The 13,006-nt window shown below is 39.0% G+C and overlaps 1 protein-coding gene across 5 annotated transcripts in view; it reads right to left on the reverse strand.

Moving 5' to 3' along the window:
* The window catches only part of MAPK8 (mitogen-activated protein kinase 8), a 19,572-nt gene extending 7,257 nt beyond the window's left edge, over nucleotides 1–12,315 (reverse strand). For 4 of the 5 annotated variants that reach the window (XM_014958080.1, XM_014958078.1, XM_014958081.1 and 1 more), the window contains exons 1-6: nucleotides 12,154–12,315; nucleotides 9,391–9,520; nucleotides 8,314–8,372; nucleotides 8,051–8,189; nucleotides 3,699–3,864; nucleotides 298–369 (exon numbers count right to left, since the gene is read on the reverse strand). In XM_014958080.1, coding sequence (XP_014813566.1) covers nucleotides 298–369; nucleotides 3,699–3,864; nucleotides 8,051–8,189; nucleotides 8,314–8,372; nucleotides 9,391–9,520; nucleotides 12,154–12,275 — 688 coding nt within the window. In that variant the 5' untranslated portion in view covers nucleotides 12,276–12,315. Of the gene's footprint in view, nucleotides 1–297; nucleotides 370–763; nucleotides 836–3,698; nucleotides 3,865–8,050; nucleotides 8,190–8,313; nucleotides 8,373–9,390; nucleotides 9,521–12,153 lie in introns of all 5 variants that reach the window. The other variant, XM_014958079.1, reaches the window with a different exon arrangement.
* Between the last annotated feature and the right edge of the window lie 691 nt (nucleotides 12,316–13,006).

The raw sequence follows: 13,006 nt of genomic DNA on the forward strand, positions 1-13,006 counted from the left end.
AATGAAAAAAAAAAAAAAGGGAAAAAAAAAAAAAAAAAAAGGGGGAAAAAAAAAAAAAAAAAAAAAAAGAGGGAAAAAAAGGAAAAAAGGGAAAAGAAAAATAAGCCCATTTGCCCAAGTGGTATTTTGCTGCGTAGTGTTAGTCTCTAACGACAGTCAGACACACGGACACTGCGCTGAGGCTTTGCTTTAAATGGTACAACCGTAGACCAGGATTTTAAAAACTAGAACCACCTTAATCTGGAACTGTGTCTTTGGACCTTTTACGACTACACGCCAGGCCAAAGGTAAGGATACGATCTGTACCAGGAAATAAAACACCACCTTTGATCATTTCGCCCATGATGCACCCAACTGACCAAATGTCAACTGAAAACAAAATGCAATGGTATTAACATAAAAGATAGTTACCAAAATAAAAGCAAACGAAAATATCTCAAGACGTACACACACAGACACACATGAAGTGACCATAAAAAGCGTGTGTGATGGGGATGGGTGAAGGTGAAGGTGAAGGTGAGCTACCTACAAGACCAGCAGAGACTATGTCCTACTGCTAGGTGCAGCCTGAATATAAATGAAGTTCTTCATTAATTTTTTTTTTTAGCGTATCACGAGAAAAAAATCCATCTTCATTTAATAAAAAAAAAATAAAAAAATAAAAAAATAAAGATTGTACAATATGCATTTCCATGACACAACATCAATAAAAAGGTTAATCACTTCCTGAGCCATTCGACCTGCTGCAGCAGCACAAGGATACAGTCCCTTCCTGGAAAGAGGATTTTGTGGCAAACCATTTCGCCCATAATGCACCCCACAGACCATAAATCCACTATGTTTGTAGCACAAAAAGAAGGAAAAGCAAAGCAAACAGTCATTTAAAATTAAAAGAAGCATAACATGACCGCATCCTATAAACTGCAGAGACAGCACAGGAAGAGGAGCGAGTCTTTATATTAATCAATGCAAACACTTGAAAATACACCGTGTGTATAAGGATTAGCTTTTAACTGTCTCAAATACAAGGCAGAAAAACATCCTTTTGTTTAATATAGTGCTAGAGCGAGAGCAGGAGCAGAGAGAGAGAGAGACACGAATCAAATAAAGCCCTCCTCCAAGCCCCGAGAAGCAGCAGACTGGGCTGGAGCACCAAGAATAACTTTATTTTTGAAAGCAATTCCATTGTAGTTGTAGGAATAGTTTTAGAAGTAGCAGAGTAAACCGGCCTTTGAAAATATCGCACATCTAAACAGTTTATATTTTGAGGAGGAGAATTAATGGGCTATTACACAGGAATTAAAATTTGCCATCAAGTATTTCCTAAAAGTCAGATTAACATGCATCTCTCTTTCCCTTTAAATAAAAAGCAAACACAATCAGTAAAAGATCACTTAGGATTTTAGAGGATCAGTTAATGACAATATTAGTATGCTCCTAAAAGATTTTTCAGTTAAAATTATTTGCTTAAAAAGTATTTCTCCAGTTATGCTGAAATAACATCTTATACAAAAGAAAAACTCAAAAGCAAATTTTTTGGGTATGAAATACAGTTTTCTGCATTACCTTCAATAAATGACTCAGAAGCCACACTCAAAGCTGCACAAGTTTACTTTGTACAGGTATGCCAATTGCTTTGGTGGTTGCTTTCAGAGATACCCAAAAGGTTTCTTCCAAGTTATAATAATGAGATTGGATTATTACGAATACTTTGAATGTCAAACGTGACACTGGAATTTCAATTAAGCAGATAAGAAGGGGATTTAAATGAGAACAAGTGTATACTAAAAATCACACGTAAAACTTCTGAAGGAGCTCAACAACGTCAAGCAAACGAGGTTGCTTCTTACTGAAAATATTGCTTCCACCTTATTTACAAGTTCCTCTAAAATAGTATCTAAATCATATGATAGGAGACCATAGTTGTGCATATTAATAGGTCAAAATTAAGGGCCTGGTTCATTTAAAAAAAAAGAATTGTCAACATTTTATGGTTAGTGTTTTTTTTTCTTTAAAAACTCTTTTCAAATACTTAAGTGCGTATTCGTTGCCTTAGAGACCCAAAGATTTGAAACCAAGGGCCAAAAGCATTTGACTTTATTTTAAGTAAAGTTCTGAATGTTGACTTTTTCACCTTCTGCCATCACAACCCAAGATAGACCCAAATCTGCTTTAATTAGTTTGTGTCCAAGACGGTATCAGCATGGAGGAGCCTGGGCAGAGCAATAACACGAGTCACGGTAAATTATGTCCAAGGCCAAGAAAACCACTGGAAACCACTCTGCTGGTCCCTCTACAAAACCAAACTTGAGATGTTTGGGGCTGTTTGGGTTTGCCATTTTCATTAATCAAACAAAACCTGTCTATTTATAGGTCTCTTTTTAATGAAGCCAGATTAACTTGGCCACTGAGGACTGCTCCTGTGACTACTTCTATGAAAGACTGAGGAAAACCTCACTACAGATTTGAAAAATCTTTTAAGAAAATCTACTGCTTGTCACTCAGAGTGTATTTTACTCTTAAAAACCCTGTTTGGAGTTAACTTACTCTTTTCTATAATTCTAAGAGAAAAAATGTCTTGAGTTGGCAAGGCCTGGTGTCTTAATGTAATACACCCAACTGTGCTTTAGCTCCTCTAGTATCAAATCTAAGTAGAAGTTAAGCCTATAATCAGGGATATTTGCTAGTTTAAAAACAATTAAAGATTTCCTACGTGCTCAGCATAGCACCAAAAGAATCCTACTCTGCCATATGTATCTTGGGACATCAAAACATACATTGGGATCCTCCCACCTAAGCTCAGCAAGGCACTGGAATGGCAGATGACCCCGTTCAATTAAACTAAATGTTAATGTTAACCACCAGTCAGCTGCCAATTTCCACTATTTAACTCTAAATAAGTTAATTTTTAATGTAACTGTGGGTTTAAAGGGCTCCAATAGGCCTGAGTGTAAGAGGTGAGTTCTTACAGTGAGTGCATCCTCCATCCCTGCCCCGGGAGGGACCCGCCAGGCAGCCCTGGAGAAGAATTAACAGTTGATGTAAATAGCCTTTTAATGACAACAGTACATATGGAAATGCATATGCAAGGCTGTCTTCTGACTCAGTCAGCACACTGATTTATTTTACATTCTCTAAATGTGCCATTCTCAACACAACAACCGTGTATCCGGCTTTGGGAAGACGTGAGAGTTTTTCATACAAAAGTTAATTTTTATTTATACTCTGCTGCACAACACAAGTCACGCTGGCTCAGGGAACAGGACTGTCACTTGCCTGACAGGGTGATCTAGAAAACAATCTATTCAACTCCCAGAATAACCTAAGAAATGTTTCAGTGCAAAGAACGTTTCACACTTTTGCAACTCAAAATTACTTAATATTTAAGAGAAAAATGTAAACTGAGCAAGCTGAGTCAGAAAACTTGTGATTTCTGTTGTGTGAATTCCTTCCTTTTAATTTTTTAAACAAACAAGGCCCTCAATTTCTTCTCCTATTAAATGCAAACATTTCTAATGGGTTGAGCTGAATAAACAAATTGGTGTATCCAGAATCTGCATTTTGGTCACAAGGCTAATTTATAAAATTTCTACAGCTTGAAAAAAAAAATAAAATAATACATTAACATGTAAAATGTGGTGCGCCAAACAAAAAAAAAAATAATAAAGCTATGCCAAAGAAAGACTATATTTGCTGACCGTTTTCTTTGTATCCCATCCCTAGGATGACCTCTGGTGCTCTGTAGTAACGAGTCACTACATAAGGCGTCATCATAAAACTAGTTCCTGCAGTTCTGGCCAGTCCAAAGTCAAGAATCTTCAAAGTGCAGTCTGACTTTACTACTATATTACTGGGCTTTAAATCCTTTAAAAAGAAACATCATATATGACCGCTAAGACAAGGGCAAAGCACTCCGTGGTTCACATTTTTAAAAGATAATACTGCCAACATCAAACCCCACATTTACAACCAGGTCATTGCTGTAACTCCAGTTTCTTTTCCCCCTGCATTAATTCATGTGCATTCGGCAGACACAGGAATTAATTCCCTTATTGTGCTTGTAGATTTATATAGCAAATTAAAGAAGGAAAATACAACAACCAGCATTACAAGGTACGTTAGCAATGTCCGAAATAAATCCGGGTTAGTGAGAAAGGTTAGCTCTGAGGAAAGGGCTAGGAACTGCTCACTGGAACAACGGTTATTACTACGATGCAGAACACAAGTAACAGGACAATGGCTGAAACCATTTGATGCAATAATCATCTCAATACAAGAATTATTAAAATTCTAAAACCAATCTAAAAAGTAAAAGGTTTCTTTGCCAGTTGAGGCTGCATTACCTCCTTTGACCCAATGCAGACGTTTCTCTGAACAGGAAGGAAATCCCTATTTTCACACAGATTTCGTTCCCCATTTTAGGATTTGGTTTTATACTAATTTCAGCGACCAAACCCAAAAGGGCCACCATTGAAAAACTGCCAGAAATTACCTCAATCATTACATTGGAGTGGAGAATGTCCCGATACAGCCTCAGAGCATCTTAGTTAGAAACTTAAGTCACTTGAACCCTAAAACTGCACTGACAACAGCAGCTTTACAACACCGACACGTACAGACAGTGTCCAGGCATCGTTGGTCATTATTTCAGGAGGATCTCCACACACCCCTGAATGTCACAGAGCAAACATTACAAAGTACTTGCAGTGGCTTTATGACACCGACACGTACAGACGGTGTCCAGGCATCGTTGGTCGTTATTTCAGGAGGATCTCCACACACCCAAATGTCACAGAGCAAACATTACAAAGTACTTTTGCCATCATAAAATCATTCACAGCACACAGGCTGGCGGAGATAAGGCTTGGACCCTTTCTGCCTACTCTCTGCTGAGATTAATGAGAGAAAAACCCAAGACGTGGCAGCGTTTGATAAGTAGCCCCATCTTTCTCTGTTTCATAAAGACTTAGAAGTGGCTATCTGCAAGATATATGTACTTTCCATTTGTACTTTTTACAGCTTTTGGAAAACTCCTCAGAAAGCTGAGAAAGACACATTAAAGGGAGAGGAAACCACAAAAAAAAAAAAAGAGTTCCAGAAATTTTGCCATCATAAAATCATTCACAGCACACAGGCTGGCGGAGATAAGGCTTGGACCCTTTCTGCCTACTCTCTGCTGAGATTAATGAGAGAAAAACCCAAGACGTGGCAGCGTTTGATAAGTAGCCCCATCTTTCTCTGTTTCATAAAGACTTAGAAGTGGCTATCTGCAAGATATATGTACTTTCCATTTGTACTTTTTACAGCTTTTGGAAAACTCCTCAGAAAGCTGAGAAAGACACATTAAAGGGAGAGGAAACCACAAAAAAAAAAAAAGAGTTCCAGAACAATAGAATTTTAATGGGTAATTAGAAGTCTTGCATACTTACATATTCACACACGCTTCCAAATCACACACACAAAGACTCTGCAGACAACTTTGGCTTAAAAGATTCTCAAATGCCACCAATGAATTTGAGTATTATAAGGCATTCCAGCTATTTAATATGCATGTTTTGGATTCTGCTACAATCCTGTTTATTATTAGCTTCATTTTTGCACACTTCTAATTATTTGGAAGATATTGATTGCAGAATCCTAGGTGAATGCTCGTGGTATTAACTATATTAATCCTCCCCAAAGCTGCAGGATTAACACTGAAAATGTTAAAGAGAGCTTCCCTTTGCGAAAGGAAAATCACAATGAGGACAAAAAGCAAAAGCATTGTCCATCCTTAATTTCTGAGCATGATGGAGTTGTCATGAAGCCCAGGAACATGTTGTAATTTGGAATCCACAACTGTCCTTCCAAATTGGAGGCGAGAGGTGACTTACACTGCATCCAAAGCCAGGCAGAACCAATACCTCTCATGTTTTAAATCAACACAGACTCAAAAGATCCTCAAAGGGCAAGTTAGTTAGGCTGTATAAATATATCCAGAACTTATAGCAGAAGATATCTTGCCTAATCTTAAAAATGTAACATGTCAGTGCCTAAAAATCAGAGATTATTCATGGCCAACCCCCATTACCCAGACAGGGAGAGAGGGGCATCTCTGGGGGGGTCACTCATGGCTTCTATGTGCTTTTCCCTTTCCAAAGAAAGATTTGTGTGAAGGGCTGCCATAATTAGGCACCTTTGTTAAGCGCTCAAAAATCAGTCAGAATGCAGTGTTTCAGAGCCTCCATGCAAGACTAACGAGACATTTTGTGTCCTTCAGCAAGTCAGTGAGGCACAACTCTGCCACGTCCATCACTCACCCTCCTCACACTGTGAAACACAAAGCAACACGTGCTTCTACACTTGCTGGGATCTCCAGCTCTGAAAAGTGTTTTGAACAAAGTAATGTTCATTTGCCAACATCTGCTAAAGCCGGGGTAAAGCTGATGTCAGATTTTTACCAACATCAAATCTATATCCACTGATGTGGCAGCTAAATATGCTCCCTACAACTTTCAGGTGAAATTGCCTGAAATGCTTTGTGTTTGATCTCTGCTTGTTCCGTGCCTCTAGTTTGCTATGAAAAACCCCACTCACTCCTACAGCCAGCAGCACCCAGTGCTACAGGCACGTGTCCACAGCTCCTTGTCATTTCAGTCACTCAGCAAGCTGGGAAACCATCACTGGGATGCTGAGATTATCACAGCTGTGTTGGAAGCTGAAGATCACGGTTAAAATCCATGTGGAACCACCAACACCAAAAAAAGTTTAAGGCTTTAGAGGACACTGAAGAAACACACTGGATTCATCGCCAGGTAGCTCCACGGGCAGCCACAGTGGTCTGGACTAAGTTTAAGGAATAACTAGTTTGAACAAAGTAATGAGCTTTAGACATTAATGAGGGTGGTGCTGGAAGCCCAGAAGAGTGATATAAAGAGTTGCTGTTGCAGCCACATGGTCCATATGAAATATGTCCCTTTTCCAGCACACCTTCCTTGTCTCCTGAGGTTTTGTTTGACTTGTTCCACAGAGAAACAGGATTTTGATGCCTTGAAGTACCCAGGCATCAGGCACACAGCAGGTAAATAATGCAAATATTTTGCCTGAATATACTTAAATCTCCTAACAAAGCCTGAGAAGCAGCTGTCAGCCGAAAATCTGCCATGAAGACATGCAAGGGAAATCTATCTGCCCATGTCCTTCAAAAGCATTCATGCATGTGTATGTTACTATCTACATAGCAATTGTATCCATAGTCTCTGAGGAATAGGTTATCCCAGTATTTCATATAACTGCACAACATGAAGCATTTCAAATTTCACCTGTATTTAGAGGCAGGAATTCTATCCTCAAAGCTGCCTTTACTCCTGCCCAACAACTACCTGAGCAGTTTCTTCTTTTCTATAAATATATGAACATTTACATTTATCCATGACTTCTCCAGGCTCAGCAGTTTGATGCCACTTTACAGGACTACAAATGATAAGATGTTTAACTTGAATAGGCAGCCTTAAATTCAGAATTTCTTGACTGGATTGCAACACACACACGCTGTTTAAAAAGCAATAACCAGCTTTGCCTGGGGACAGGCTGAGCGAATGCTTTGTGACACACAGGGGTATGAAAGTTCCACTTAGAGGTGTTTATCATCAGCTGTTTATCTAGAGACTGCAGCTATTTATTCATTACTCTGCTAGTAAAAGAGCAGAAATAAAACAGGCAGTTCTTTCAAAAGATGGGATTTCAGGTTTGGTCACCAAAACAATAAAGGCAGAGATGCTTTCAGATATTCCTTCCTGCCATGACTATTAAAATAAACATTATATAGAAGTAGAGGAGGTAATGTAACTCACTGCAAAAATCTTTTATTTGCTCTGTGCAGATTATTATCATGTCATTCAAAGGGTAACTCCACAATTACAGTGGAAAAAGGTGTGATGATTTCTTAACAGCTTTCTCTGTCTGCCAGTGGGATGGGCTATGGATCACCCTTTGTGCTCCTATTTCTGAATTAATTACTCAAGGCAAAACCAGGTGCAATGCCAAATATACACAGTTAAAGTTCACTTACCCTGTGTATAATTCCAGCTGAATGGAGATGTTTGATACCACACAGCATTTGATAAAGAAGATAGGACATTCGTTCGTGGTCTAGCTCCATCTGAATCACTTGGCAGAGATTTGCATCCATGAGCTCCATCACTATGTAGCTTATGAAGAAAAAAAACCCACAATAATAATCAGATAATGCTGCTATTTTATTGTATCCTTTCCCTTGTTCATCTTTCTGTGTGAATATTTTTTAAATTAATTCTCAGTTCAAATCAGACTTACACGTCTTGAAATTCTTCCAGGGATTTTTGTGGTGTGAACACATTCAGGAGGCCAATTATCTGTAGGAAGGGGGAGAGGATGGATTAACTGCACCAATTCCACCACAGCAATGGCAAAGCTGCAAAGACAACATTTCACAACGGATACCCAGTATTTGGATGTGAACCTCCCAGCACACACTGAAGCTCAGGATGCTCAGTGGCTTGAGCAGACCCAACATGCTAATAATTTAGATGCTAATGATTTTAGGAGGAAGATCTTTCCTCCACAAATCACATTATCTAAAGACACTCTGTGTGCATTAAAAAGATGATACTCAAAGCTTAAAACCTAAGGAAGTTGGTCAGGCTTTCCCTGCCTCCTACTTTCAATGTGAAGAGAACTGGTTGGAATTTTACTTCATCTGAGGAAAAATAAAATTAAAAGCTGCCAATGACTACTTAGCCATTAACAGAGGCAAAGCAGTAACTCCATCCAAAGAGAAAAACTGATTCTTGGAGCTGCTTCAGGATGTTTCCCAGTTGCTAAGAATGGATGGGATGTGCAGAAACAGCTACTGTTCACTACGAGTCAGTGAGGTCTGAAAAGTTTATCACTGTACAATGATGCTATTAGGTAAAACATCCTTCAGAAAATCCACATATAAACCACCTCTGTCTTAGAAAAAATACATAATTTCCCCAAGTAGCTAAAAGAGAGAGCTATGGCCTTTTTTTCTCCTATTTGTCTATTATTACTCATGGTATTTTTATTTACCAGCTGCCTGGAAAGTGTAGTAATGTAACACTAACTCCCTGAATGAGTTAAGGGGATATTTAAAGATTGGGCAGGTATTAAAACCTGAAGTGTAGTAATGTAACACTCACTCCCTGAATGAGTTAAGAGATATTTAAAGATTGGGCAGGTATTAAAACCAGTCAATAATAGCTCTCCTGAAAGATCCTTCTGCATTTACCACAGAGACACTACCATGCAATGAAAATCTCTACAGAGGATGCCACCCTCCAAAGGCACTTTTAAGACTTTTACAAGGAATAACCTTCTGGTTAAGCCTTCAAAGGAAGGCGTCACACTCACATTTTTGTGGTTAACGCACTTCATGAGCACGAGCTCTCTGTAGGCCCTTTTGGCGTGGGTTTGGTTCTGAAACGGTCGGCTCAACTTCTTGATTGCAACATTTCGTTCCAGGATGGCATCGTAAGCTGCGCTGTAATTAAAAATAACATCAGCACCATCTCAGTGTCAAGGTCCTCTAAGCTGGGGCAGTCGCTATTTTTTTTCAGATATTCTGCATCACGCCTGCAGATAAACCAAATTTCCAGTATTATTCAGCTTTCAGGAGCGTAATAGCAAAGTGCTCTCGAATGCTATTCAGAATTTAGATTCAAAATTTAGAAACATTTCCCAGCTTCATAGTACTGACACACGACAATCTCCACAAAATAACACAGGATCTCTGCTTCCTAAAATATCTTACTGAAGATACTGAGTTCTTGCCACTCAAGAACAGACTGTCTAAAAAAGATCCAAAACACTTCAAACATAAAAAGCACATCAATTTTATGTAAAATCCTCACACCGGGAGGGAGGGAGAAGGAGAGAGGAAAAGTAGGTTATATAAAGGTCCTGTGCTTTCACTTATGCAGTTGCTTAATGCCCTCATGACAATGACAGCACCAATGTCAAGATAAAACACAAAAAAAATATTAGGAAAGCTTTGACATCTTGATGTCACTGGCTTTTACTTGGGAAAAAGGAAGAATAACATTTTGTTTGCAGACTGATGCGAGATCGTCATATGATTCAGTGTCACGGGCTGTTTAAGTGATGGAGAATGTTTCTGGGGACAACTCCCAAACGTGTCACATTTCCACCACAGGAAGGCATGGATTTTGTTTCCTGCAAGAGGTAATGCCACAGCTGACGACAGGCTCCCTCAGGAAATATTTATCAGTTACTAAATATACTGTTTTCTCGTCTCTTATCAAGAACAGTACTCAACCCTAATGCAGAACATCTGCCAGTAAACGCTGAGTGTCTACTGAATCAAACTAGCTACTTTAAAAAGCATATTGTCTATATAGTTTGGAGGCTAAAATGATATTTTTTTAATTATTTTTTTTACATCATCAAAACCTCTAGTCACTATAAAAAAAAGAAAAAATGAGATAAAACATATACTGGTAACTGTCTTTGGTTTACACTTTACACTGTCTGGAATTTCCTCCACCTACTCCCCCAAAATAAGGAATACCTTATGGAAGAGCAGGAAAGAGTTGGCCAGGAAAAACTGGACCACCATGGGACTCCTGTACCAGCATTTAAACTTCTGCATCACCAGTACATACCAGTAGCCTCAGAGTCTGTTTCAGTATTAGATACAGTTGAGCCTTTAGGCCACCAACTTAATAGTCCATCAAATCATGTTGCATCAGCTTTTAAAAAAAAACCAAAATAAAAAATGCAACAAAAGCCCCAACCCAAATGACAGGAATTACACCCTGTCTCCTCCAGACATGGGCAAGATTTAACCACGTGAGCACTCCAGTCCTTCTCAGAGTAATCAGAGGGGTTTAACTAAAAAGGCTTCAATTACCATGAGCAGCAATTACAGAATGACACCAGAGTAATTACACGGTCAGGTTTTGGATCCCAGCTCTGGGAGGGGCAGCAAGTTTGGGAAACAGGCTGGGAATGAGAAGGACAGTAATAACATCTGAAGCTTTTGCAGGCCTTTCTGCAGCAACTGAACAAAATTGAGTCAAACAACTGCCCACGTCCTCCTTATATAAACAAACAAACAAAATTCAGATCAGCTCTTCTGCCACTGCTACTTCCAGATCAAATAATCTTAGTGCCAGAAAGTGCCACTTCAAAAATAACTCTTTCTAGACTACTAGCCTTCAAATTTTCCCTTGCACTAATTACACTGTTTTATAATTAATGCAGCTACAACACAAATATAAACTAAAACCCCACCCATTCCACACATTCTCTAAACACTGATCAAGACAAGATCAACGCAGTAAAGAAATTACAGGAAAAAGTGTTTGAGAATATTATGTTTTGCCTATCTTTTTCTTCCTTTGTGTTTCTTTTGTATTTTTATGTCCCTGGTTGGTATCTTAAGAGTTACAATAAATTGGAAAATCTGCAAGTTCCTGGGTTATCTACATCTTCCTCCTGAACATTCAAAAAAACTAGCAAGAAGCTGAAAGCAACATTTATCTGTGGGGCAATGTCACCGCAGAGGAAGCACTGCCTCCAAGCAGCTCCTTGTCACCAATCTTAAATCAGTCGGACACTCTTCAGTCCACACAGCACATTTTTTTATTCAAAGAATGATACTGTCAGGTCCTATTTTCCTAAACTGCATCAGGTATTTATGCATTACAGTGACAGTCAGCATCACAAACGCTCACTAACCAGGGTCAGGGACTACTTAGATGATGAAACTAAGGGAAAGAGGCCCCTGACAAACCGTTTCAAGCATTTACAAGCAGCAAATGTTATGTAGAGTATTCCTGGCGTTTGTTTCACTGTGAGCAGTGTGGCTCAGGACCAGATTGGTTTCTTTTTCCAGGTTCTCCTCCCAGTTAATTGATGGGACTCGGCTGAATGTGCCCAGAAGGGCATTGGTTGGGAAGCAGGAATGGACATGGGACAAAAACCAGCAGTAATGGTCCTTGCTGGGGAAAAACAGCCAATAATTACTCTTGTCGCTTTGCACAGAAAAGGTAGTTCTCCACACTCCTTCTCAGTAGCAAACAACAATTAAAGGATTCCACAAATTCTATTAAGGGAACCTAAAAGTACATCCAAATGTTAAAGGAACCTTACCATACTATCCCTTGTGCTCCTGATCCTATGGGCTTTAAGTTTTGATACCGTTTCAATACGGTGAAAGTCGAGTCTCCGATCTCAACGCTGTAGAAGTTGTTGTCACGCTTGCTTCTGCTCATGGCGGCCACTTGGGTAGGTCACTTCATCCAAATTTCACTTCTGGCCTGTAAAGAAATAACATTTGAAACACTTAAGACTTCACAACCATATGTAATCTGACAAACAGCAAAATTCTTTATAATATGCAGAAGACACTTCCCAAATAAGTCCCACATGCAAAAGGATGTTATTTTTGATGTCTGCAGGAGTGAGATACCATGTGTCTGAGATGTTTTCAGAATTCTGGAATATTTCAGGAATATCTGTCACTGATATGGAAACACACACAGTCAATAGGCCAGAAAAGGAAAACTGGCCTTGTCAGAGTTCTCCCACACGAGCTCTTATGAATAAAAGTAATGATAAGAGACTAGGCCAGAAGCTCTTATGAATAAAAGTAATGATAAGAGAGAAGAAGAGTAACAAAAAAGGATGTTTATTCCACCAAAACCCCCTCATATTAAAAAAACCAAAGGCAGTATCTCAGTGCATGTGTCCACAGGAGAAAAAAATAAAACAGCACGGTGACTTTTACTGTGTCATTTCCTGTTCCTTTGATGTTAACTGTGCACTTTTAATTTTCTCTTTACACAGGGTTTGGGTGTAGCTGCAATAGATGTTTAGTAGCACAAATTCCTGTTTGACCAGAAGAAGAAACTTCTTCAAGAGCAACAGCACGTTGTCTCCCTTCATTACTAATTTAAGGAACATTTTCCCATGTTACTCTCAGCTTCCATATTCCACGACACTA

The sequence above is a fragment of the Calidris pugnax genome, unplaced genomic scaffold, assembly GCF_001431845.1.
Source record: "Calidris pugnax isolate Ruff unplaced genomic scaffold, ASM143184v1 scaffold352, whole genome shotgun sequence".
NCBI classification, from domain to species: Eukaryota; Metazoa; Chordata; class Aves; order Charadriiformes; family Scolopacidae; genus Calidris; species Calidris pugnax.